At 43.4% G+C, this 25,000-nt stretch overlaps 2 protein-coding genes across 2 annotated transcripts in view; one reads left to right on the top strand and one right to left on the bottom strand.

Moving 5' to 3' along the window:
- Positions 1 to 9,530: 9,530 nt before the first annotated feature.
- si:ch211-191i18.2 (uncharacterized protein LOC564095 homolog) lies at positions 9,531 to 20,120 on the top strand. The gene is made up of 5 exons (XM_051391011.1): positions 9,531 to 9,750; positions 15,387 to 15,470; positions 15,576 to 15,691; positions 18,300 to 18,390; positions 19,217 to 20,120. Exons 1-4 carry the CDS (start codon positions 9,684 to 9,686, stop codon positions 18,372 to 18,374), a joined length of 342 nt encoding a protein of 113 aa, XP_051246971.1. The 5' UTR covers positions 9,531 to 9,683; the 3' UTR covers positions 18,375 to 18,390; positions 19,217 to 20,120.
- LOC127357692 (gastrula zinc finger protein XlCGF8.2DB-like) overlaps positions 16,534 to 25,000 on the bottom strand; it is a 61,998-nt gene continuing 53,531 nt past the window's right edge. Inside the window, exon 3 of the mRNA XM_051390045.1 lies at positions 16,534 to 16,921. The gene's annotated coding sequence lies outside the window, so the exon portion shown is untranslated. The remainder of the gene's footprint in view (positions 16,922 to 25,000) is intronic.

Here is a 25,000-nt window from a genome sequence, read left to right as displayed (position 1 = left end):
TAATCTCAGGTGTCACTGTGAGGCTGATTTCTTCCTTCTTCCTCTCTCGGGTCCTTACATCACTTCCTGTCCAGCGATTGATCAGTTAAACAAAATCAATTATGATTCATCTCATCATTTTTCCTCCTCCTCCTCCTCCTCCTCCTCCTCCTCCTGCAGTGTGACATCATCTATCTGTCGGGGGGGCGGCGCCTTCATCCCCATCCACCTCCTCCCCTCCAGTCAGACCTCCACCCAGCTGTCAGTCAAAGCTCTCACTTCCCCCTCCCCTCTCTCCTCTCCCCCCGCCATGACCATCAAGATCCTGGGGCCCCGCCCACAACCTGAGCAGGTGAGCAGAGAGTGTTTATTATAAAGTACAAAGAAGAACATCACTCTGTTGTAATCAGGCTGTCACATGATGATGATGATGATGATGATGATGGTTTTCTGTCCTCTTCCTCCTCAGTGTACGGTTCCTCCTCTGACGGCGTCCCAGCTCTCGGTGGTTCTCTTCTCTCTGTGTCACGGCGTCTCTCAGGCCTCCCGGCGTTACGGGACGTCTCCGCTGACCATCCGCTCGTGGACCGGGCAGCAGGAGCGTGAGCTGGCGGACAGGAAGTGGCGCTGGAGGACGGACAAGGTGGCGGAGTGGGTGCTGAGTCAGCGGGAGCAGCAGCTGAGCGTGAGCGAAGACGCGCTGCTGCAGACGGCGAGGAGAGCTCTGGGAGAGGACGGCGAGCTGAGGGACTGTTACAGCTGGAGCGTGGACTTCATGTTGAGACACGAGCTCAGTCTGCAGCCCGCCGGCAACCGACACCACCGAGGAAGACTGCCGAAGACCATCAGAGACAACAAGCGCACATTCATGGGCCTGCTGAGTGCACAGGTCAGAGGTCACTCATTAGCTGTTTCATTGAATTAGACACAGAGAAATCATTTCTCTCGTTATGTTTGTAACTTTCATTAATCCACCTGCAGATGCATCAGTCTGTGTGTTTGTGTGCAGATCGACAGGAACCGGGTTCCTCCTCACTGCGTCGCCTCCATGGACGAGTTATCCATCTTCATTGACCCGGACCGGTTCTCAGACCAGGACCCGTCGGCCCTGCAGCTGTTCAGCTCGTCTGGAGACAGACCGGCGTTTGACGTCGTTCTCTCAGCGCTGTCTGACGGGACGTTCCTGCCCCCCCTGCTGTTCTTCAGGGGAACCCGGTCTCAGGTTCCTGAAGGGTTCCCAGACAACATCCTGCTGGAGGCCCGACAGGACGGGTTCTCGGACCGGGACCGCCTCTGCACCTGGGTCGACAAGGTCTGTGTGAGATCTGCTTTTCAACCTGGAGACCTAACACTTCCTGTCCTCCACGCTCTTATTGTGAAATCCCTCCATGTGTACCTGTGTGCAGGTGTGGCGCCCCCGAGTGTCCTCTCAGGGTAACGCTCGGTCTGTGTTGGTGGTCGACGTCCATCGGGGTCACCTGACAGACGAGTTCAGGAGCAGTTTGACCTCCGCGTCCACAGACATCATCTTCATCCCAGCAGGGAGCTGCTGTCGTCTGCAGCCGCTGGACGTCTGCGTCACACCTGTGCTCCGAGAATTCCTGCAGGTACGCTCACCTGTCTCACCTGTCTGTACTTGTCTCACCTGTCTGTACCTGTCTCACCTGTCTGTACCTGTCTGTACCTGTCTCACCTGTCTGTACCTGTCTCACCTGTCTGTACCTGTCTGTACCTGTCTCACCTGTTTCAACCTGTCTTACCTGTCTGTACCTGTCTCACCTGTCTTACCCGTCTCACCTGTCTGTACCAGTCTCACCTGTCTGTACCTGTCTCACCTGTTTTTCTGGTCCTGATCCTGATCCTGGTCCTGGTCCTGGTCCTGATCCTGATCCTGGTCCTGGTCTTCAGGCCCGGTGGGGTCAGCTGGTGTCTCAGGGGGGTCTGGACGGTCTGGGTCTGGACCAGTTGGCTCTGACTCTGGCCTGCTGGCTCAGTGAAGTCTCGTCGATCCTGAACGCAGAGAACCAGATCCTCCGCAGGTCTGTCCAGAACCTGGTCTGTCCAGAACCTGGTCTCACTCAGTACTTCATCCTCCTCTTCTTCTGTGGTTCTCTGTTAATCAGTCTCTGTTGCCGTGGTAACCCTGCAGGTCGTTTGCAGCCGCGTGCAGCCTGCAGGAGCTGGAAGACGGACGGATGGCTGCCCAGATGATCCAGACCCTGACCGAGGCTCTGGTCCATACCTCAGAACCAGAACCAGAACCAGAGCTGGAGCTGCTGCTGGTGATGGAGGAGGGGCAGAGGAAGGGGGAGGAAGAGGAGGAAGAGGAGGAGGAGGAGGAGGAGCTGTTGGTAAAAAGTCCGTCCGCTCTACATCGGGTGTTTGATGGCGACAGTGACGAGGGTTCGTTTCACGGTTTCCATGACGACTGATTCCCAGAGAGAAACAGGAAGTTACGCCACCAGACTCCATTAAAGTAAATCCATCTGCAGCGAACGTTAGCCCGTTGTTAGTCTTCAGTTCCCGCCAGGAAGGACGGCCGCTCCTCTTCATCACGTCAGAATCACGTCCAACAGATGCAGCCATTGAAGCCCCGCCCCTTTTGGAGTTGGAGCAAAATGCTAGTTAATTAGTGAACAAGTGATGTAGATTAGCGAGCTAGTTAGCTAGGAGAGTTTAAGAGGTAAAAGTGGACTGAAGCTGAAGGTTTGTAAATACAGGGGGGTTTTTGTCATTTTTCTACTGGAACATGAAGTATTTTGATGTTTTAATAAAATGAAGAGGGAATGTGTTTGTAGGTTTGATACAGTTGCAAACGTCATTAAACAACAACACACATTCATTGAGACATATCTGAGTCACTGTAAGTGTGTAACAGGTTCGGTATTATTCAACCTCAGCTGCAGCACTTTGTGGAGCTTTTATAACTTCTAACAATCGTTTTCAGGAAGTTCTGTTGAGCTTCTTCCGACTCCATCAGAACCTTTGTCTCGAGCTCAGTACTGAAACTCTCTTTAAATCCCACCAGAGATTTTCAGTCAGATTTCAATCTGGTGACTGAGGCCACTCCAGGATGTTCCAGGATCTTTTTCTCAACCAAGCTTTGGTTGAGTCGTAGGTGTGCTTGAGATGGTTGTGTCGTTGGACCACCAAGGTTCAATCTGTGAACAGGAGGCATCACGTTCCTCTTTAGAAGGCCCTGGTGTTTCTGGGAATCCATGATGTACATGGAGGTACACCATCAGGACTGCAACATCATCAATGACCCACCTCCGTGTTTGAGTGTGGGGAGGATATTGTTCTGGTCATAAGCCTGGTCTTTCACCCGCCAGACATACCGCTGGTCCAAATGTCCAAACAGCTGCAGTGTGGTTTCATCGGTCCATAGAACTGTCTCTTTAAAGTCTTACCCAAATTCCTCCTGGTATATTCCAGTTGACCTCTGATGTTGCTTGTGGTCAAGAGTGGAGTGTCCTTGTATATTCAGTGCACGTCTTCTAGTTGCCACTGAAGCACTTGGACCAGCCTTCATCAGGTCATCCTGTAGGTGTCTCGCAGTCACACGGGGGTTCCTATTAGTTGTTCTGACTCAGTTGCTAAGGGCAGGCAGGTTTGCAGCTGTTCCATACGTTTTAAACTTCCTTATAATGCTGCCAATGGTGTCTCTTGGAATATTACATTATTTGGAAATCTTCTTATACCCAAGGTCCTTCAGCTGTGATGAAAGAATCTCCTCTGAGCTTTGTGGAAGCTCCTTTGTCTTTCCCATGATTGCAGCTCACCTTCAATACCTTCATGGGTGAAGGATCATTAAAGAGTTCCCAAAGGCTTAATTATGTTTCAACTCCACTTTAGGCCATAAGAACTGTCAACAGCAACATTATACAGGGGTTGAATAATTGTGACAAATACTACATCATGCATTTTCTCTGTTGATTTTATGTTTCACTCGACTCTTAAAAAAGTCATCTGAAGAAGAATCTTACTCTTTAAAAAAACTTTAACTTATAAAGCCTTAAAATCTTTCAGGGGTTGGATATTTCTGATGCAACTGTATATCAGGTTATTCTTACCCAGAGTATTTGGTTCTTTAAAGCACTTTGAGCTCTAACACTGCGCTCTTATTGTGAAATGAAGGCAAACCTCAGTGGCTGCAGTTCCTCTAACGTCCACTAGAGGCTGACTCCACATTAAACTGTCCAACAGCAGAAATCAATGATCTCTGGAGCTGATTGAAGGTAAACATAGAGGATGTACTTCCTGTTCCAGCCCCCTCTGCCTGTGTTGTATCGCAGCCTCTCTGTGGTTTGTTTCCATAGCCGGTCTGCTCCGACTGAAACTGCTGTTTTTATCATCTACGTCGGTGAATTAAGGATTTATTTCCACCAAACCAGAGTTGGTGATTGTTGGAAACACTAACAGAGACGCTTTAATGAGTTTGATTCTGTTTGTGTTGGAGGTAAAATCAGGCTGCTGCTGTAGTGAATGTCTATCTGTAGTTTTTGTTTTTGTTTACTCACTATTTATTTATTATTGATGTTAACACACACAGGATAACAACAAACAGACAAACACTCATTCAAATAAACACACACTCTCTCTCCCAGGAGGAACGTCAACAGCTGAACACACTCAGTTTCTCTCCCACACATCAGGATTACATCACTTCCTCCTCACACACACACAAACACACACATACACACACACACACAAACACACACACAGGTTCAGGTCTAAACTGATTTATTGCAGAGAGGAGTCACTACTGAGAATAATAAGGTCATGAGTCAAATCTTATCACGTGAGGAAGAGGAGGAGGACATGATGAAACATGTTTGGAGTTAACATTCGTCTTGTTTCTCTGTTTCAGTCAGCTCTGCTCTCTGATTGGTCGGTTCTGACTGAAGGTTTACAGTTTTTTCCAAATGCTAAAACACAATTTTGCAAACTAGGCTGGTTTTATCAAAATACTAAACACAATTCCCAAAACCACAAACTACCTCATACATCCTGCAAAATGAAGCACTGCAACCAAAACTACACACACACACACATATATATATATATAACATTATCTAATGACACACACTTCATTCATATCACCAGATTGTTTGTCTAACCAACCACACACTGTTGGGCGTAATGAAAAGCACTCTCATCTTTAGTACGCTTTAATACTAAAATACATTGTTCACATGGACAGAAATATTATAATATATATAAAAACAAGTCAGTGCAACATCTGCACAGCAGATATATTTACATTGGAGTGAACAAAAATATTCTCACAAAAAACAGAAGTGAAGAAGAAAATGTGCAGAAAACATACATAGAAAAGAAAGACCTGTGGTGTTTTTGAAAAGTTGATTCTGAAGAGTCCTCGAGGATCTTGAGTGTTTGTGAGCAGAGACCAGAACCTCCAGCTGGACCTCCTGAACCATGAACACTGAAGGAATCCTAACCGGGAGAAGCTGACTGCAACGACACCAATGGTGGTGAAGACAACAACTCCCATGATCCCACGCTGCTTCACCACCTCATCACACTTTATGTTTTGTTATTGTTTGAATGTGAGAGTTTGAAAAGTGTCCTGAGATAACTTCTGTTATGAATTGGCGCTATACAAATAAAATTGAATTGAATTGAATTAAACCCAGATAGCCCTGTTAGCTTAGCATCCAGTTGTGCCTGTGGGATTGAGTGAGCCGGTACAGGCTGACAGGCTCTGAGTGTTCATATAATGATAACCTGGATACAGTCTGCTGTTCACACACTCTGTGGCCCCGGCAGACTCTCACGCTGTCCCGAGCTGCGTTCAGCTGCGTGCAGGATCATTCAGCTCCGTCAGTTAAATATAGAAACCATGAGAACACCACGACTTTCCCAGCGTGCCCTGGAGCAAGGCAGCGACCCCCCGAGGACGGCCCTGATCAGCTGGGAGATGCCTGATGGGAAGGATTCTCGGACAGTTTGACCTCCACTGTCCTCGATTTAAATTTAGTCTCAGATCAAACCCAGGATCCCACCATGAGGACAGATAGCTGCAACGCTAACTGCTAGGCTGCTGTTAGCTTAGAGCTAGCTTCAGGTCCAGTTCTAGCTGGATTAGTGGGGGGGGGGGGTCTGCTGAGACGAAGCAGTCTGCAGGTGGATCTTACAGACGTTCTCTGTGGTGAAGTCTTTCCTGTCTGAACCTGAAGGATTTTAATCTGCTGATCTTCCACAGATGCATTGTGGGACTTTGTGTACATTAAGAAGCCTCGTTAGTTCCTCACTTCCTGCTCTGTTCTCCTCAGTGTGTCTCTCTGATGAACTGTAGCAGCTGGAGCTTCACACACTCCTGCACACAGACATGAAGGTGACTTTGTGCTGCTGCGTGGGATCAACACAGCAGAGACGAGACAGCCGTAATCTGGTGTCACATCTGGATTAAAGCGGATTAAATCTGACCCAGCAGCCACTTGGTGAGCTGCGTTCAGATGAAACATGTTTCCTGATGTTTACTGAACATCTGGATTAAAGCTGATCCCAGATCAGGCCTGCAGGAGACTGTGTGGGTGTTTTGGCTTCAGATCAGGAGGATTACTGATCCAGGACTGTAATTATGGCAGATTATCTCTCTGAGTCAGCAGTGATTTCCAGATTAAAGGTTTTTACTTTCTGGCAGGAAAGAATATAAAAACATCACACACCGTCAAAATAAAATCTGCTTTAGAAAGGTAACGGTGAATTTCCTGCCTTCTGTTCACACTCTGACAACAGACTGCATGCTGGGACGCCATTCACAATGCTAATGCTAGTCAGGATGCTAATAGTTGCTAATGAGTTTCCAGCTGTGAGGAAGAGGAAGATTTACAACAATAAAAGCACCACTTTAAATCAAACCATTCACTATCGAGACAGACGACCACCCACCTAGAGCCGGAGGATCTGTCCTAGGTTTCTGCCTTTTAACAGGCAGTGTTTCCTTGCCCTTGTCTCCAAGGTCTTGCTCATGGTGGTACTGTTGGGTCTCTGTAATTAATGTTATAAAGAGTTCGGTCTAGACCTGCTCTATTTGAAAAGTGTCCTGAGATAACTTCTGTTATGAATTGGCGCTATACAAATAAAATTGAATTGAATTATTATTTCACTTTATTTTATTTATTTATTAATTAATGTCAGAGAACCACAAACAACATTCAGATCCTTCAAGAACTACAGTTATAGAACTACAGTTATAGAACTACAGTTAAAGAACTACAGTTATAGAACTACAGTTATAGAACTACAGTTATAGTAGAACTACAGTTATAGAACTACAGTTATAGAACTACAGTTAAAGAACTACAGTTATAGAACTACAGTTATAGAACTACAGTTATAGAACTACAGTTATAGTAGAACTACAGTTATAGAACTACAGTTATAGAACTACAGTTATAGAACTACAGTTATAGTAGAACTACAGTTATAGAACTACAATTATAGAACTACAGTTATAGAACTACAATTATAGAACTACAGTTATAGAACTACAGTTATAGAACTACAATTATAGAGCTACAGTTATAGAACTACAGTTATAGTAGAACTACAGTTATAGAACTACAGTTAAAGAACTACAGTTATAGAACTACAATTAAAGAACTACATTTAGAGAACTACATTTAAAGAACTACAGTTATAGAACTACAGTTAAAGAACTACAGTTATAGAACTACAGTTAAAGAACTACAGTTATAGAACTACAGTTATAGAACTACAGTTAAAGAACTACAGTATTACCAGCATAATAAAAGCACTTCTATTTTAATTCAACAGCAGCAATGAACAGATCTGACCACAGGAGGAAGTTACTTTAGTTTATTTAAAGTAAGAATATCATAATAATAATTTATTATGATTCCCATAAAGGCTGTATTCCAGTGTTCCCAGCGTTCCCAGCGTTCCCAGCGTTCCCAGTTTGAAATGTTTCCTCTCACACTGATCGTTTAAATGTCCATATTTGGTCATTGGTGACATCACTGATGATGTGACTGAGACTGAAATAGAGACTCTATTGTTTCTATTGTTTCACATCCAGCTGCAACTGTATTGATCTCAGAACTGTTCAACTGCACAGGAAATATCAAAATAAAAGACCTCAGAGGACTCGCTGTGTGTGTCGCAGTGGAGGCAGTTATTGCCTTTAATTGATAGGAAGGGGGGAGAGAGGGGACGGCACCCCACCCAGATGTGTTTGATGTAGAACAGCAGTTATATGGATTCTCAAATGATGAGGAATAATTCGACCTCTGCCCCGTAAACTGCAGACTGCACTGTGTCTGTATTCCATAAACAGATATACAGGCAGTGCAGCAGATACAGTCTGTCAGTTTCATCTCTAAAAAGTTGAAATAGAGTCATTAAGAGTTTGTGAGCTCTAACCTGTGACACATTGATTGTAATGTCCTGTGTCGCTAGCTAGCACTAGCACAGTAATATGCTAACTATTATCACTGTCAGCCCCAGTGGCTCAGCTAATAATCCCCTGATGGAGTCAGAGTTCCCAGTGGAGAACATGAAGATGTTGCTCATCTGCTCACCCACACCCGCACCCGTGACCACATTACCCCTGTCCTCCAGAACCTCCACTGGCTCCCGGTCCCCTCACGTTCAAAATCCTCCTCCTCACACACAAAGCCCTCCATAACCAGGCCCCTTCCTACCTCACTGACCTGCTCCACCTCCACAACCCATCCCGCAGCCTCCGCTCATCTGATGCCAACCTCCTGACTCCACCACCCAGGACCAAGCACCGAACCTGGGGCGATAGAGCGTTCTCTGTAGCTGCCCCCTCCCTCTGGAACTCTCTCCCCAAACAAATCCGTGACTGTACCGACCTTCCAACATTCAAATCTCTGACAAAAACTCACCTTTTTAAAATTGCTTTTAATGTTTAGCTTAGTCCGATGTGTTTTTAGTGTTTTACTATTTGATTTTGTTTTTGCTGCTTTTATGATTTTATGTAAAGTGTCTTTGAGTATTCAGAAAAGCGCTTACAAATAAAATGTGGGACAGTGTGGGGCAGTGTGGGGCAGTGTGGGACAGTGTGGGGCAGTGTGGGACAGTGTGGGGCAGTGTGGGGCAGTGTGGGACAGTGTGGGGCAGTGTGGGACAGTGTGGGGCAGTGTGGGGCAGTGTGGGACAGTGTGGGGCAGTGTGGGGCAGTGTGGGACAGTGTGGGGCAGTGTGGGGCAGTGTGGGACAGTGTGGGGCAGTGTGGGACAGTGTGGGACAGTGTGGGACAGTGTGGGACAGTGTAGAACCTCTAACAGTTTATATCCTGCAGTCAGTTGACTTTATTCATGTTCATATAATCTGTGTTTATAAGTTCTAATGATAATAATTCATCATTATGTCAGTAAGTTTCTGTGAATGTCTCTCTCGGTCTCTCTCTTTGTCTCTGTCTTTGTCTCTGCTCATGTTTGGCAACCAGGGGAAAAAACTTGGCAGGAAAACCAGAACAACCCCCCCCAGTCCCCTCTCCTCCTCCTCCCTCTCTCTCCTCCCCTTTTCTCTCCGTTCATGTTCATTCACAGCTCAGTCGATCAGGACCATCACATCTCTCTGCACTCTTTGTCTTTCTCTTTGTCTCTCTATCATTCATTCATTTATTCTCTCTCTCTCTCTCACTCTCTCTCTCACTCTCTCTCTCACTCTCTCTCTCTCTTTATGTAATCATGAGCAGTTTCAGTTTTCTGTCTGTTTATCTGAGTGGAACCTCACTGATCCTCCTGCTGACTGCTGGTGAGTCCCCACAGTGTGTGTGTGTGTCTGTGTGTGTGTGTGTGTTTGACATCTTGTTCTTCATGTGATCAGTGTGTGTGTGTGTGTGTGTGTTGCAGCTGTTGAACTTCCTGTACACTCTGTGTGTGTGTGTGTGTGTGTGTGTGTGTGTGTGTTGTGTATGAGTTTACAGTTTAACTGTAACAGAACATGTGTACCCCCCCGCCCCCCGCCCCCCGTCCCTCCTGGCAGCTATGTTGGCGGTCGTCCAACATGAGCAGCTGATTATGTTGTCCGTTATTACTTTTGAATGTTTTTCTTTCAACGAGCTCAAAGATAAACTATTAAATATGAAGCCAGCAGCTTGTTAGCTTAGCTTAGCATAAAGACTGGAAACAGGTGGAAACAGCTAGCCTGGACACGCAGCAATGTGTTGTTTACTTCAGATGAAACAAACGTGTTGATTGATGCTGAGAAATTTGTGAAATAATCAATGAGTCGATCGCAGGAAGTGACAACGTCCATCCGTCCTCTGCGGTCAGCGTCTTTCTTGTGGTGAAGCAGCGTGGGATCATGGGAGTTGTTGTCTTCACCACCATTGGCGTCATTGCAGTCAGCTTCTCCCGGTTAGGATTCCTTCAGTGTTCATGGTTCAGGAGGTTTCTACCGGGAGCCCAATGATCCACAGAGGTCTCCCCTCCAATATATGGAAGCTCATTACTGCCCGTAAAATAAAACAATAAGATAAAATCTTGATAATTAAACAATGTTCATGTTAAGTTTAATGTCGAGAGTTGAAGTGGATGGTAACAATGTGGCTTCAAACTAGATAAAAAGTCAACGTATGACAGCTTCTGGCAGACAACCACAACGCTGCTCACAAACACAGTGCATTTCCTGTGACTACTTCAAAATAAAAGTCAGCTTGTTCTTTCAAAGGTCTAGTGTGGAGAATTTAGAGCCGCCTCGGATTCCGCCATGGAGGTTCAACATGGCGGACTCCGCCACTAGGAGAGGCCCGCTCCCTCTGTAGATAAAAACATTCTTTAGTTTCATGTGATTTCACAGTAATGATTACAGTAATGTGACACACTGGAGCCTTAATGTGAAGCTGCAGCAGTAGGAAATGTTTGGTTAACATTAGCTGGCGTTTAGCAGAAGTCAACGAAACGCCATCAGTTACTACTTTATGTTCTCCAGTTTGAAATAGAGACTACAAAGGTTTTGAAGATTTTTGTCGGGGTTCGATCCCGGTCCGGCTGCTAAGTATAAATACCGCACTCAGTACATAACGCTGTGTATAAATACTGCAGTACTGTGGAAGTTTGATGAACAGCTGGTTTGTGTAAATGTTGTCAGGATCATGTGACTGAGCCAACAAACGCCCCCACACTGCCACTGACCCCCCGACGCTTTTATTTTCTCAACTTTCCTTCCTTCCTCAGCCTCCATCGTTCCTCCTTTGTTACTTTTCTCTTTTCTTTCTTTCCTTTTTCTACCTCACAGGTTGATTGACAGCTGATCTGTGTGTGTGTGTGTGTGTGTGTGTGTGTGTGTGTGTGTGTGTGTGTGTGTGTGTGTGTGTCAGCTGGTTTTCATTTCCCACTCTCTGCAGCGTCGGGATGAATCTCTGTGATCGACAGGTTGTTAGCGATGACACGCTTCCTGTTTGGGAACAATTAACAGCCTGCCCCCTCAGTTCCCATCAGTGTGTGTGTGTGTGTGTGAGAGAGAGAGAGAGAGAGAGAGAGAGAGAGACAATACAACTATCTGACAGTGTGTGTGTGTGTGTTGGTAATTTGAACTGATCCTTTAATAACATGTTAAACAGCCTGACCTCATCCACGTGTGTGTGTGTGTGTGTGTGTGTGTGTGTGTGTGTGTGTGTGCCGTCAGGAGGAAACAGGAAACAGAGAAGAAGAAGAAGCATGAAGTTGTTTCAGGGCTCACCTGCTGCTTTAAGTAGAAAAGCAGACGAACAAACAGCTGGAACACAGTTTACTGAGCACATTTACTGCAGCAGTACACAAAGTACACAACTGAGGTGTTCTGCTCCACCCTCTGGTCCCTGTGGGGCAAACAACACTCCACTTGACTGAACACGACCACAGAAAGACACCACAACCACATCCACAACTAACAGCAGGAACAGGCAGTAACAGTCAGTAACAGGCAGTAACAGCAGTAACAGCAGTAACAGCAGTAACAACAGTAACAACAGTAACAGCAGTAACAGCAGTAACAGACAGTAACAGACAGTAACAGACAGTAACAGACAGTAACAGCAGTAACAGCAGTAACAACAGTAACAGACAGTAACAGACAGTAACAGACAGTAACAACAGTAACAGACAGTAACAGACAGTAACAGACAGTAACAGCAGTAACAGCAGTAACAGCAGTAACAGACAGTAACAGACAGTAACAGACAGTAACAACAGTAACAGACAGTAACAGACAGTAACAGCAGTAACAGACAGTAACAACAGTAACAGACAGTAACAACAGTAACAGACAGTAACAGACAGTAACAGACAGTAACAGACAGTAACAGACAGTAACAGCAGTAACAGACAGTAACAGCAGTAACAGACAGTAACAGCAGTAACAACAGTAACAGGCAGTAACAGACAGTAACAGACAGTAACAACAGTAACAGACAGTAACAACAGTAACAGGCAGTAAGCAGTAACAACAGTAACAGAGTAAAGAGTAACAGGCAGTAACAGGCAGTAACAAGTACAGCAGTACCGTGGTAAAAGTAAAACAGTAACAGCAGTAACAGCAGTAACAGCAGTAAGTAAACAGTAAGCAGTAAAAAACAGTAACAGCAGTAACAACAGTAACAGACAGTAACAGACAGTAACAGACAGTAACAGACAGTAACAGCAGTAACAGCAGTAACAGCAGTAACAACAGTAACAGACAGTAACAGCAGTAACAGGCAGTAACAACAGTAACAACAGTAACAGACAGTAACAACAGTAACAGACAGTAACAGACAGTAACAGCAGTAACAGCAGTAACAGACAGTAACAGACAGTAACAACAGTAACAGGCAGTAACAGACAGTAACAACAGTAACAACAGTAACAGCAGTAACAGGCAGTAACAAAATCTGATGTTTTCTTATAAATTAAACTACCCAAACTCCACTAATCAATCAGTCAATTAATCATAATAATTTGAATGTATTACTAATAATTTTGAGTTTTGGACAAAACATCGACTTTAAATATGAGGGACTTTCATTGTGTTGTTTCTGGCACCCACTGTGGACAACAGTGCTTCTGTCTCCTTGTTTCATTGATTTCAAAGGGAATCCGACCCGCTGGCAGATCATTAATAACTATATCAAGTATTTCTTTCACTGTAAAACCAGATAAGTTAATAAAGTGAGTAAAACTCTTTATTGATCCAGTAACTTTTCAGTGACACTTATTTTTATTTGTGCTATGAAAAGAAAAAACCCAGTAAAAAGGAATTAATCAGGAATATTTCTGTAACTAACGAACTGTTAGTGTCACCAGTAAAAGCTGCTTCATCAAGAATCTTTGTTTAACCTATAAAGTTGAGTTTGTGTTTAACTTTGATCAGTTTCAACAGTTTTGAGTTAAATGAACTTTACAGTCTGTCAGTCTGTCTTTCAGAGGATTCAGTATTGAACTGTGAGATGTTGCCGCTCTGTTGATGTTTCCACTCTGACCAGTTCCCCACTGGGAGTCAACCAGTTCAGCCTCAGTCAGCAGCTCCTGTACTGGGAGCTGATTTATGTCCGACCCCCAAACTCACGTCTCCCCTCCTGCGACATAAATCCTCCTCTTACTGTTTCTCTCTGAAGTTCTCATTTCTCATGAGTTCATTCTGACCTCCAGCAGCAGATTGTAGTCTGACGACTGGGAACGGTGCTCTGAACTGGTGAGGACTGGTTCAGTAAGAGTCATAAATATCACCAAAAACATCTCAAACTAAATGTACTTATGAACTTTCAGTTTTTAACTTTAAACTTTATTTCATGATGTTAAAAACATGGACGGCTGCGTACTCGTTCATATTTACCAGGGTGGTTAATAACACTGTTATTAACAATCTCAGAAATCCAATTTATTGTTGCTTTACAGAGAATTTAAAGGTTTTAAAGGATTTTATAGACTCAAAAACACGACTTGTTTATTTCCATAAATAATGTAGAGACACAAAGACGATGGATGCTGAGGGAGGAAGGAGAAGATCTTCAGGGATCACAGAGTTTCCCATCAGGCTGTGTGTGTGTGTGTGTGTGTGTGTGTGTGTGTGTGTGTGTGAGTGTGTGTGAGTGTGTGTGTGTGTGTGTGTGTGTGTGTGTGTGTGTGTGTGTGTGTGTGTGTGTGTGTGTGTGTGTGTGTGTGTGTGTGTGTGTGTGTGTGTGTGTGTGTGTGTGTGTGTGTGAGTGTGTGTGTGAGTGTGTGTGTGTGTGAGTGTGTGTGTGTGTGTGTGTGTGTGTGTGTGTGTGTGTGTGTGAGTGTGTGTGTGTGTGTGTGTGTGTGTGTGTGTGTGTGTGTGTGTGTGTGTGTGTGTGTGTGAGTGTGAGTGTGTGTGTGTGTGTGTGTGTGTGTGTGTGTGTGTGTGTGTGTGTGTGTGTGTGTGTGTGTGTGTGTGTGTGTGTGTTTACAAGGTGATCCTTCCACATGTTTATGTAACGCATCATAAATCCTCACTGCAAATATTCAGTGTAAATAAATCTTCAGTCTCAGAGTCCGAACTGACCCTGAGACTCAAAGAGTTCATTTCTGTTTCATTAAAGCTTCGATACAGCCGGACAAGCCCAACTCCATATGGACAAGCAAGCTAACATTAGCTAGATAAAAACCCAGTCAGACAATATGTTCCACTAGCTTAGCAGTAACGTTAGCTGTTGTGGTGTTTGTCGGTCGTTTGTAGACGTTAGCTAGTGTTGCACACTGTAGGGAGGGAGAAGGTCACCTGACGGTCCGGTGAGAGTCAGAAACTCATTTTATTATTTTCAGTCAATGAGTTGATGATTTCTAAGACATGAGGAAACAGTGACTGTCTGCTGTAAGGGAGCAGCTCCTCCAAACAACAATACGTCTGTTGAACAATGAAAACATGCAGAGAGTCTGAACACACCCAGACCGCCACCGACACGGCGCCGATTGAAGGCAGATGCTGGAGGATGAAAGGATGATGGAAAAATATACACAGAACCAAATACCACATGAGAAAGGCCTCGTGGAATATTTGAATACATCTTTTTGCTCTCAGATGTTTCTGATCACTTTCATCTGTGGGTCGTGGTTAGCTTAGCACAAAAACACAAAAACAGGGAAACTGCAAAAATAATATTTATTGACCAAAATCACTCTGTGACATAATGCTATGAAGTTATGCTAACATTAGCTAGCAGACAAAGTAATCTTGCTATAGAAGTTTATGTACATATATGATATATGTTTCTAATCCAAGCTGTGTTTAGCCTAGCTTAGCACAGTTGGAGTTACTAATGCTAACTTCAGCTAACATCCTAATGTGAATGTCGGAATATTCTGTGAAATCCTTTCAATGTATCGGTGAATCATTAAACAACAGACCAACAAGCAACCGCTGGTTATATTAAAGGAACAGTCCAGATGTTTCAGATGTTTCTGTTGTGTTTCCAGTGTCGGAGGCTCAGTATGACGACTTCACGCCGGCTCCAGACTACGACTCGGACTACACCGCCACCTTCGAGTACAGCTTCTTCAGTAAGTCGCACACACACGTGTTTCCCAACAGAGAGGGTGAATGTTAGCGGCGGCGCGTCCAGTGATCGGGTTGAAGGATTTTAAAGCTTGTCGTGGTGTTTTCAGGTAACGCCAGCAGCGAGGACCTGGACAAGTTCAGTGAACCATACATCGACCCAGAGGAAGAGCAGGAGGAGGACCGGGTGGACGTTCGTAGCGCCGCATCACTTCCTGTTTCTCTGGTAAGAATCAATCGTCTTTAACCTCAGTTACACCAGGTTCATATGAAGCTCCGCCCACTGTTTATTCTACATAGTTTAAACCTTTAAACCCGACTTAAAGTCCAACGACTCACATCGGGAAACTGACGAAGATCAGAGGATGAAAACAGCTGATTCAGCACATTACAGCTGTGTGTGTGTGTGTGTGTGTGTGTGTGTGTGTGTGTGTGTGTGTGTGTGTGTGTGTGTGTGTGTGTGTGTGTGTGTGTGTGTGTGTGTGTGTGTGTGTGTGTCCATCTGCTTTCTATAATGTAAAGCTGCTCTCTGCCAGCAGCAACAAACACTGACACTCTTTATACTCTGCAGGTCTGTAATCACACACAGATTTAAACAGTGGAACGTGTGTGTGTGTGTGTGTGTGTGTGTGTGTGTGTGTGTGTGTGTGTGTGTGTGTGTGTGTGAGTGTGTGTGTGTGTGTGTGTGTGTGTGTGTGTGTGTGTGTGTGTGTGAGGGACCGAACAAACAATAAACAGGATAAACAGAGTAAGTGGAGGACAGATCTGGTCCTCACACCACTGATATTGTTTTCTGTGAGTTCCTGAAGTTCACAGACTGAAAACAACCTCAGAGACTCTGAAGACACATTAATAGTGAGAACATCAAACCCAGCAGAACCTCGGTGTTCACTCGTCTCTAGTCTGGCTTTAACAGGACTGCTAGCATGTAGCATGCTAACACGCTAAAGGAGTCATTACAAATATCAGTAACTTAAAATAAAAACAGGCCTGTTAATGTGCTAATGGATAACTATAGAACATTAGCATGCTAATTAAACTGTAATTTAGCAGACTGTTAATATTCAATTTCAATTCAATTCAATTTTATTTGTATAGCACCAATTCATAACAGAAGTTATCTCAGGACACTTTTCAAATAGAGCAGGTCTAGACCGAACTCTTTATAACATTATTTACAGAGACCCAACAGTACCACCATGAGCAAGACCTTGGCGACAAGGGCAAGGAAACACTGCCTGTTAAAAGGCAGAAACCTAGGACAGATCCTCCGGCTCTAGGTGGGTGGTCGTCTGTCTCGACCAGTTGGGGTGAGAGAGAGAGAGAGAGAGAGAGAGAGAGAGAGAGAGAGACCGACAGACAGACAGACAGACAGACAGGTGCACAGCAACAACAGTATTGGCAATGGCAATCTAGCAGGACCATGGCAGGAGGCTCCACCAGGATCCATGAGAACCTGCGAGACGAGAAAGCACAAGAACTCCGGGGAAGAAGTGAAGTTAGTAACATGCATTAATGCAGTACTTCTCAAATAGTGGGGCGCGCCCCCCTGGGGGAGCGCAGTGAGGTGTGAGGGGGGGCGCGACAGGCAGGGGTGACTGACGGAGGAGGAGAGATGGAGAAGTTTCTGACAGGAGTAAAAAGAAAATCAGAGGAGACGTCAGAGGCAACAGCAAGTGACGGTAACCGGCATAAACCTAATGAGAGCAGGAAATATGACGAAGCCTACACAGCCCTGGGTTTACCGTGAATACGGTCGGAAATGAGGAAAGACCTGTGTGTGTTTTATGTTTAAACTCTGGCAGCAGACAGCATGAAACCACACAAATTAAGACGGCACCTGGAGACCTTACACCCCAGTTATGTCAATAGACCACTGGACTTTTTTTCATCGAAAGCTTGATGAGTATCGCCAACAGGCCGGTCATTTAGTGAGCGCGGCATCAGTGAGGGCGGGGAGGAGCAGGGGAGGAGCAGGGGAGGGGGGCGGGGGAGGAGCGGGAGATTTAAATGAAACGCACTTGCCCTTGGAGTCTACTCATTGGCAGCCGTCGGCGTTATAGCGGCAATGACTTAAACCGCAATGCATTGTGGGTGATATCCACCTCGGAGTGACCATCGTTGTTCACTCGCTCCCTCAGCCCTCCGAGGGTCCATCTCACCAAGTTCACTTCAGTTTACAGACAACTGGAACGACACTTATGATGGCGGCGGGGATTCCCCCGAGGGCGAGTGAACGACTAATGAAACGCAGTCTAGGCCTATAGCAGCATAACTAAGGGATGGTTCAGGACTCACCTGATCCAGCCCTAACTATAAGCTTTATCATGTGTCATATGTTGTCATATGCTATATTATATATATAATATATATAATATATATAATATATATATTATATATATTATATTAATATAATATATATAATATATTATATTAATATAATATTATATATTATATAATATATAATATATATAATATATATTATATATATAATATATTATATATTATATAATATATTATATATTATATAATATATTACATATTATATATTATATATAATATAATATATTATATATAATATTATATATATTATATATAATATTATATATATTATATATAATATTATATTAATATAATATATATAATATATATATTATATAATATAATATATATATTATATAATATAATATATATATTATATAATATATAATATATATAATATATATATTATATATATTATATATATTATATTATATTATATAATTTATAATATATATTATATGAGCTGCAGCTGTGTGACTGTGTTGATCTGATGATGTGTTTACTGTCTGCAGGACATCAGGACGCTGGTCTGGACTCTGATGATTCTGATCAGCCTGAACACACAGCAGCTACAACACACACTATGAGACACACACTCAGCAGGTGAGACACACACACTATGAGACACACCCGAGGTCAGAGGTCAGTCAGAGGATGACTCAGCAGCAGCAGGGTGTGGTGGTGTTTCCTGTGTCCAGCAGGAGGCGCTGCAGACACACACAGTTAAAGCTGTTTGTCTTTCTCTGATCAAAATCAATATCGATATCTCATTGCTGTTCACTTACATTTAATTGATCCGAAATGAAGGTGCCAGGAGGAAGGTCAGAGTTCACAGTGTTGCTGATGAAGCTAATGTCAGACTGATAATCTATAATCAGCTCAGGTTGATTATTGGACAGATTTTCACAATAAAACACTTACAGTCGAATCTGATAAAAGCTGCTGAATATAAAGTGACTCAAACTCTGTTCTGTGATTAATGTGTCGTTTTATTGATCCATATATTAGATAACATATTGATCCATATATTAGATAACATATTGATCCATATTTTAGATATTTTATTGATCCATATTTTAGATATCATATTGATCCATATATTAGATATCATATTGATCCATATATTAGATATTTTATTGATCCATATTTTAGATATCATATTGATACATATATTAGATATCATATTGATCCCTATATCAGATATTTTATTGATCCATATATTAGATATTATGGATTTCACTCATTGTTTCACTGACTGTTTGATTGTGAATGTTCTGACATCATGTTTCCATACAGGAATTTATTACAGATTCTTCTACAGTGAATTTATATTTTCATTAAAGTGTCTCTGATGTCAGAGACTGCTAGCTGACCTGCTTTCCATTGCATTTCTATGACAACCGTTGATCGACTCATTTCTGTTTTGCAGCCGATGTTGGATCAGTTCGATCCTGCAGAAACTGGTGTAGGTCACCTGATCGGAGGTAGGAGGTGTCGCAATCACCTCTGTGACCTTCGACCACTGCAGAAAATGGAGGCGGAGCCACAGGTTCATAGGTGGACCTCGGCCAATCACAAAGCTTCATCAGCACCACAGTTCACCGCAACAAGAACTTTATCACGTTGTTGTTTTCTCACTTTTTTTTATTGTTGAGACATGTTATTGAGACCAATCAGGATGTTACAGATTTTATTTTTTTATTTGTTGACTAAATATATGGAAGTGAATTAATGCCAAAACTGTGACAGCAAGTTTACGTTTACCTAAATTTTTGCTTTCCTGTAAATATCGGAGTTCTGATCAGATTATTTGTTTATGGATTAAAATTCTGATTCTGGTGAAACAAAACGTTTTTTGCCAGACAACCATAAACACAACATGACCCCAAATATAATTCCTTTCATGTTTTTGTTATACATTTTAACAAGGAGGAAAAAAAATCATATTTAAAAAATACACTGAATTCAAAACTTGTTCATATTTCTCTAAAAATATGACACACAGTTTTTGTCATTAGTGAACTTCCATACAGATGTTGATCAATCAAACACCAGCACTTTGTAAGCACTTATTTTTATCTATTATCGATTGTTCAGTCCATTTACTGTTTACCAAACTGTATTTTTATTAAAAAACAACACATTATTGGATGGACATAAATAAGTACGTTTTACATAAAGTAACAGGAATGTTTTTTTTTATAAATATAAATATTAGTAAATTACAGGAACATTAAAGGACTTCCAGAACAATCCACAGCAGCTCTGTTTCTCTTTCAATGTTCACTTTGAGATATTTCTTTGTGTTTTGCAATAAAATGTATAAAAAGTTATGAACCGTTTCCTTTATTAAACTAAACAGACGACTAATACCTCATTTATATTTTAATCAATACAAAGTTAGATATATTTTAATAAACCAGATCACTTTTCTAATGTAAAACATGTTTGATTTATTGATTATTGTAGATTATTTTTCTTAATTCCTGTTGCAGTGTGTGAATATTAATATTAATATTGATCAGAGATGAATTTTCCTGATAATTTTATATAATTCTCTGTCTGTGTTCAGTTTTTTTTAATAAGTTTTAACCATCAGACAGACCTAAGAGGCTTCTTTTGGATGCATCCAGTGAATTCTTAACATGAACAGAAAATAAATGAGCTAAAGAACGAGTAAAGTAAAGAGAAGTAAAACAGGAGTGTCGTACAGTGCAGCAGCCCTCGGGGTTCACACGTTAGCGCTTTATTTCTGGTGACAGAGTTTTGATCGTGATCGGTTGTGTCGGTTTATGGAACTCTGACGGCGTCGCCAGCTCACAGCGAGGGTCTGACGAGAGCCGAGAGGAGGAAGTGACGGCCGGACGCCTCAGGGCGCCGCGTTTATTTCAGTCCAGGAGGAATCTGCACGAAACCCCCGACTGAAAAGAAGCGGGCGACCGCTGGGCTGCGACTCGAAGCGGCGCCTGAACACGCTAACGAGGATGAAAACGTGTCGACACTGAACGGCTTCCATACAACACTCTTCTGTGTGGATTGCATTCAAAATGGCCGACATGAAATACCGGAGGCAGCCTCCTCTCTAGAGGCTCGTTTACAGCATTTTGGTCTCTGGAGATAATTTCAACAACTGTATGTGGGGTGAATTTTAATATTCAACTCACCCCTTTAAATGATATTCAGGACTAAAGTTAGGAATATTTAAGGTGTCAAACAAAATCTTCTTCATAAAAGAGAAAGATAAGATAAGATATTCCTTTATTTGTCACACAATGGGGAAATTCCAATGTTGCAGCAGCAAAGTGGATAGAGAGAAAACAGTATAAAAAAAAGGAGGAGTAGGGAAATAATAAATAAAAGCACTGTACAAGAGCAAAACAGTAAGAATCCACAAACAACAGATAACACAAAGAGTAGCAGCAGCAGTTGCACATGGGCAATACATTGAACAGTGAATATGGAATGGTAGTGCAAATCAACTACAACTCCCATGGTGCATTTCACTAACACATCCAATCATTCAATTGTTTACAATCAGTCCGTTCCATACAGCAGCTGAGGCCCATGGGAAGTGTAGTGTTTATACTGTAGCTGTATGATGGTGAACGAGCAATACACACACACACACACACACACGGAGCATACATTAACATTTGTGTTGTACAAATGTCACCAAATGAAGATAAAGTCTGTTGACATTTAATCCTACACACACACACTCACTCACTCACACACACTCACTCTCACAAACATTCACATTCACACACACACAGACATACACACACTCACACACACACTCTCACACACTCTCACAAACACACACACACACACACACTCACACACACACACAGTCAAGTTCTGTGTGTTTTGTGATTGACCACAGCACTGCCCAAACTTGAAAAACTGCTTGATCTCTGATGGACGCAAAGGACAACTCAAATCTGTTCACTTTTTGTTTTTTTATTTTCTTGAAGATGGTTTGATAAATTGGGATGGAGCAGAATAGGTTGATAACCTTTAAGATACAAACAAAATACATTAATTAGTTACAAATAAATCACTTTCTCAAGGTAATAATAAATTAATGTTACTGAATCCTCAAAACCAAACCAAACAAAGTAATTTAGATTAACCTAGGATCTCTACTAGTTAATAATTAAAGTACAAATCCCACAATTAAACTTGTATAATAATTAAACAATATACATGCTTTGTGTAACATTACTTCTTCCAAGATCTGTTAACATAATAAAGTTTTCAACTATTTAACTTAAATTGCACATTTCACCAAGCAAAAGTCATATAGTCATAAGCATGACCTCAACACATTCAACCAAATTCTGTCCTACCAGTTGCGTCTCTAGATGATCAGGAGCTGTGGTCATAGTACCTCTTCAGGAATGGGTGAGAGGGCCAACTGAGCTTTTACCAAACATTTCAAATGCCATGCACTCCCTCTGGGTGCGCAGGTGAATATGGTCCCAAGAGCACTTCCTGAGAAGTTAGTTCCACCAACTCTGTTGCATGGTTGCCCCCTGCAGGTTGGGAGTGCTCCTGGGTGAATCTAGGCTGGAGTGCTCAGTACAACTTTTAACCCTGAGTTGACACAACACCTCCCACTTGACCTCCTGGTTCTTCAACCCAAGGAGGTCACACCAGTACTGTGATGTGTTGATTTAGTTGCTCCATTTTTGATCTTGTTGTTGCTCTTCAACTGGAAGCAGGACAACTATCCGTCTGACATCCCTGTGAAGAATTGTTGCAGGTATCTTGGTTGAGTGTTTTTTGATCTTTTGAGTGGGCTTCACAGTTGCTACTGGGTAGCTGGGGAAGGATCGGAGATGTACATCCCTCACAATTCCCTTCCCATCAGTGTTGACGTCAACGACTCTGGCAAGCCTGAACTGACCTCTCAAGGTGTTCTGGTCAGCCAGCCAGATGACATCTCCAATTGCCACATTCCTGTGAGCTGTGTGCCACTTGGACCGGACAAACAGGTTTGGTCCTGCTAACTGGCTCCATTTCCTCCAGAATCGGTCAACTTCTGTTTGGATGATTCTTAATCTCTTGTAAGAGTAGCCTTCAAAGTCAAAGGTCCCTGGGTCTCCTCTGGGTCCAGTTCTTCCGAGCAGAAGTGAATTTGGGCTGATGTATTCTACACAGTCCTCCCGGCTCTGAGTCCTGGCATCAATAGGTCGTTCATTAGCGAGGTTGGAAGCCATATAAAAGAAAGTTTGAAACTCGCCCCATGTGAAGACTCCATTAACCCCCAGATTGTGCAAAGCGCGCTTCACTGTCCGGACAGCAGCTTCAGCAGCTCCGTTTCTGTGAGGTGAGTCTGCTGGATGAATCTTCCAGCTCCATTCTGTGCCGTGCTTGGATACTTCATTTTCAAGCTTTGATTTTTCCAGTCGGTCCAGAAACATGTAGAGCTCTTTGAGGGCAGCTCTGGCTCCGACAAAGTTCTTTCCAGGATCCGACCACAATTTCCTCGGGTGTCCTCTCAGTGCCGTGAATCGTTGGTAGGCTAACAAGAAGCCTTCAGCTGACTGGTCACTGACGAGGTCTGTGTGCATAGCTCTGGATGCCATGCAACAGAAGACAATTCCCCACACTTTGAGTTTCACCTTCTTTCTCAACTCATCCTTCACTCCGTAAGGTCCAAATAAGTCCACCGTTGTGTACTCAAATGGATTGGCTGGTGTTATTCGCTCCGATGGAAGGTCACTCATGATCTGTTGGCATCTTTGGGCCTTGATTCTCCTGCATGTCACACAGTTATCAACGATCTTCTGAGCTAGTTTCCGGCCTCTTACCACCCATGCTTTCCTTCTCATCCGGAGGAGTGTGCCTGCAATTTCTTCATGATTTGCTTTGTGGGCTTCTTGAGCTAGAAGAGTGGATACCCATGATGTGCAGGGCAAGATTGGTACTGCAGTTTTTTCTTCATTAAAGATTTGGAATCTTCCTCCACAGAGCAAAAGTCCAGTGTTTTCATCCCTGACCACAGCAAGCCTATTGAGTGTAGTGTCTGCCAAGGTTTCCTCCTCTTGAGCCGCAAGAAAGAGATCCCTGAGTGCATCTTCACACTCCATGATGGTAAGTGTAGCTTCCTTAACTCTGGACTTGATCTCAAGAGCTGAGGGAATCTCCTCTTTCTTTGGCTTGCTTGTGGTTGAGGTTCTTTCTTTCCTCACCGACAAGATTTTGGCTGATTCTCATCTTCTTTTTTCTCTTTGAGAAGTTGATGGAGCTCATGAGGTACAGTTTGTCTGGTTCGACCAGGTAACCGACTCCAAGGGCTCTGTTGTCTCCTTCTCTCATTTGGTTGGGGAGAATGAAGACTTGATCTGACGATGCTGGATGTTCTGAAGTAGACATCTGCCTCCCACTTTGGCCTGACCGGACCCACGGCTTGAGGAAGAATCCACCTGCCTTCAGGATTTCTTCGACTGTTTTGGTGGTTTTGTCTAGCTTTTCCAGGACATTATGGGATGTCAGGATGTCATCTACATAGGAATCCTCTTCAAGGACTCTACGCTCCTCCTCCAGGTGAGTGAACATGGGCAGCCTTGCTGTCTCTCTCATGGCCAGTTGTGCGATGCATCCTGCTGGTCGCCAATGTTGACTCTGGTGATGGCATATTCCTCAATTTCTCCATCTTCACTGTCTCTCCAGAGAAATCTATGGAGGTGCATCTCCAGGTCTTCAAGCCACACAGAATTGTACATCTTCTTGATGTCGCCGAGGGCAGCATGGACTCCTCTTCTGAACCTTAGTAGCACTGCTCGGATGGGATTAAGTACATCAGGCCCTTTCAGGAGAAGGTCATTCATGCTGATTCCTCTAAACTTCTGGCTACTGTTCCATACCAGTCGGACAGGTGTTGTGACAGAGTGTGGGTTTGGCGCCACCAAGTGGCTGACGTACCATACTGGTCCTTTCCAGTCAGCAATGGTCTCTCTGGTGAGTTTCTTTGCTGCTTTCCTTTCCACCATCTCATGGACTTGGGTTGTGTCTGCCGCACGCCACTCTGGTTCTTTCTTGAGCTGTTTCTCTGTCCTCAGAAACGTGGCCTCCACTGCATTTCTGTTGTTGGGCAGGGAACTTGGATCTGCAATCCAGGGGTATTTTGTGTCCCAGTGAGGCTCCTGACTGTGTGCATCTGACTTCACATAGCTGAGGCCTTGCCTGATCATCTCAAGCTCTCTCT

Source organism: Dicentrarchus labrax, unplaced genomic scaffold (genome assembly GCF_905237075.1).
Source record: "Dicentrarchus labrax unplaced genomic scaffold, dlabrax2021, whole genome shotgun sequence".
Lineage (NCBI taxonomy): Eukaryota > Metazoa > Chordata > Actinopteri > Moronidae > Dicentrarchus > Dicentrarchus labrax.
Note: the sequence above shows the minus strand (reverse complement) of the source record. Positions and strands in the feature narration are given on the sequence as shown.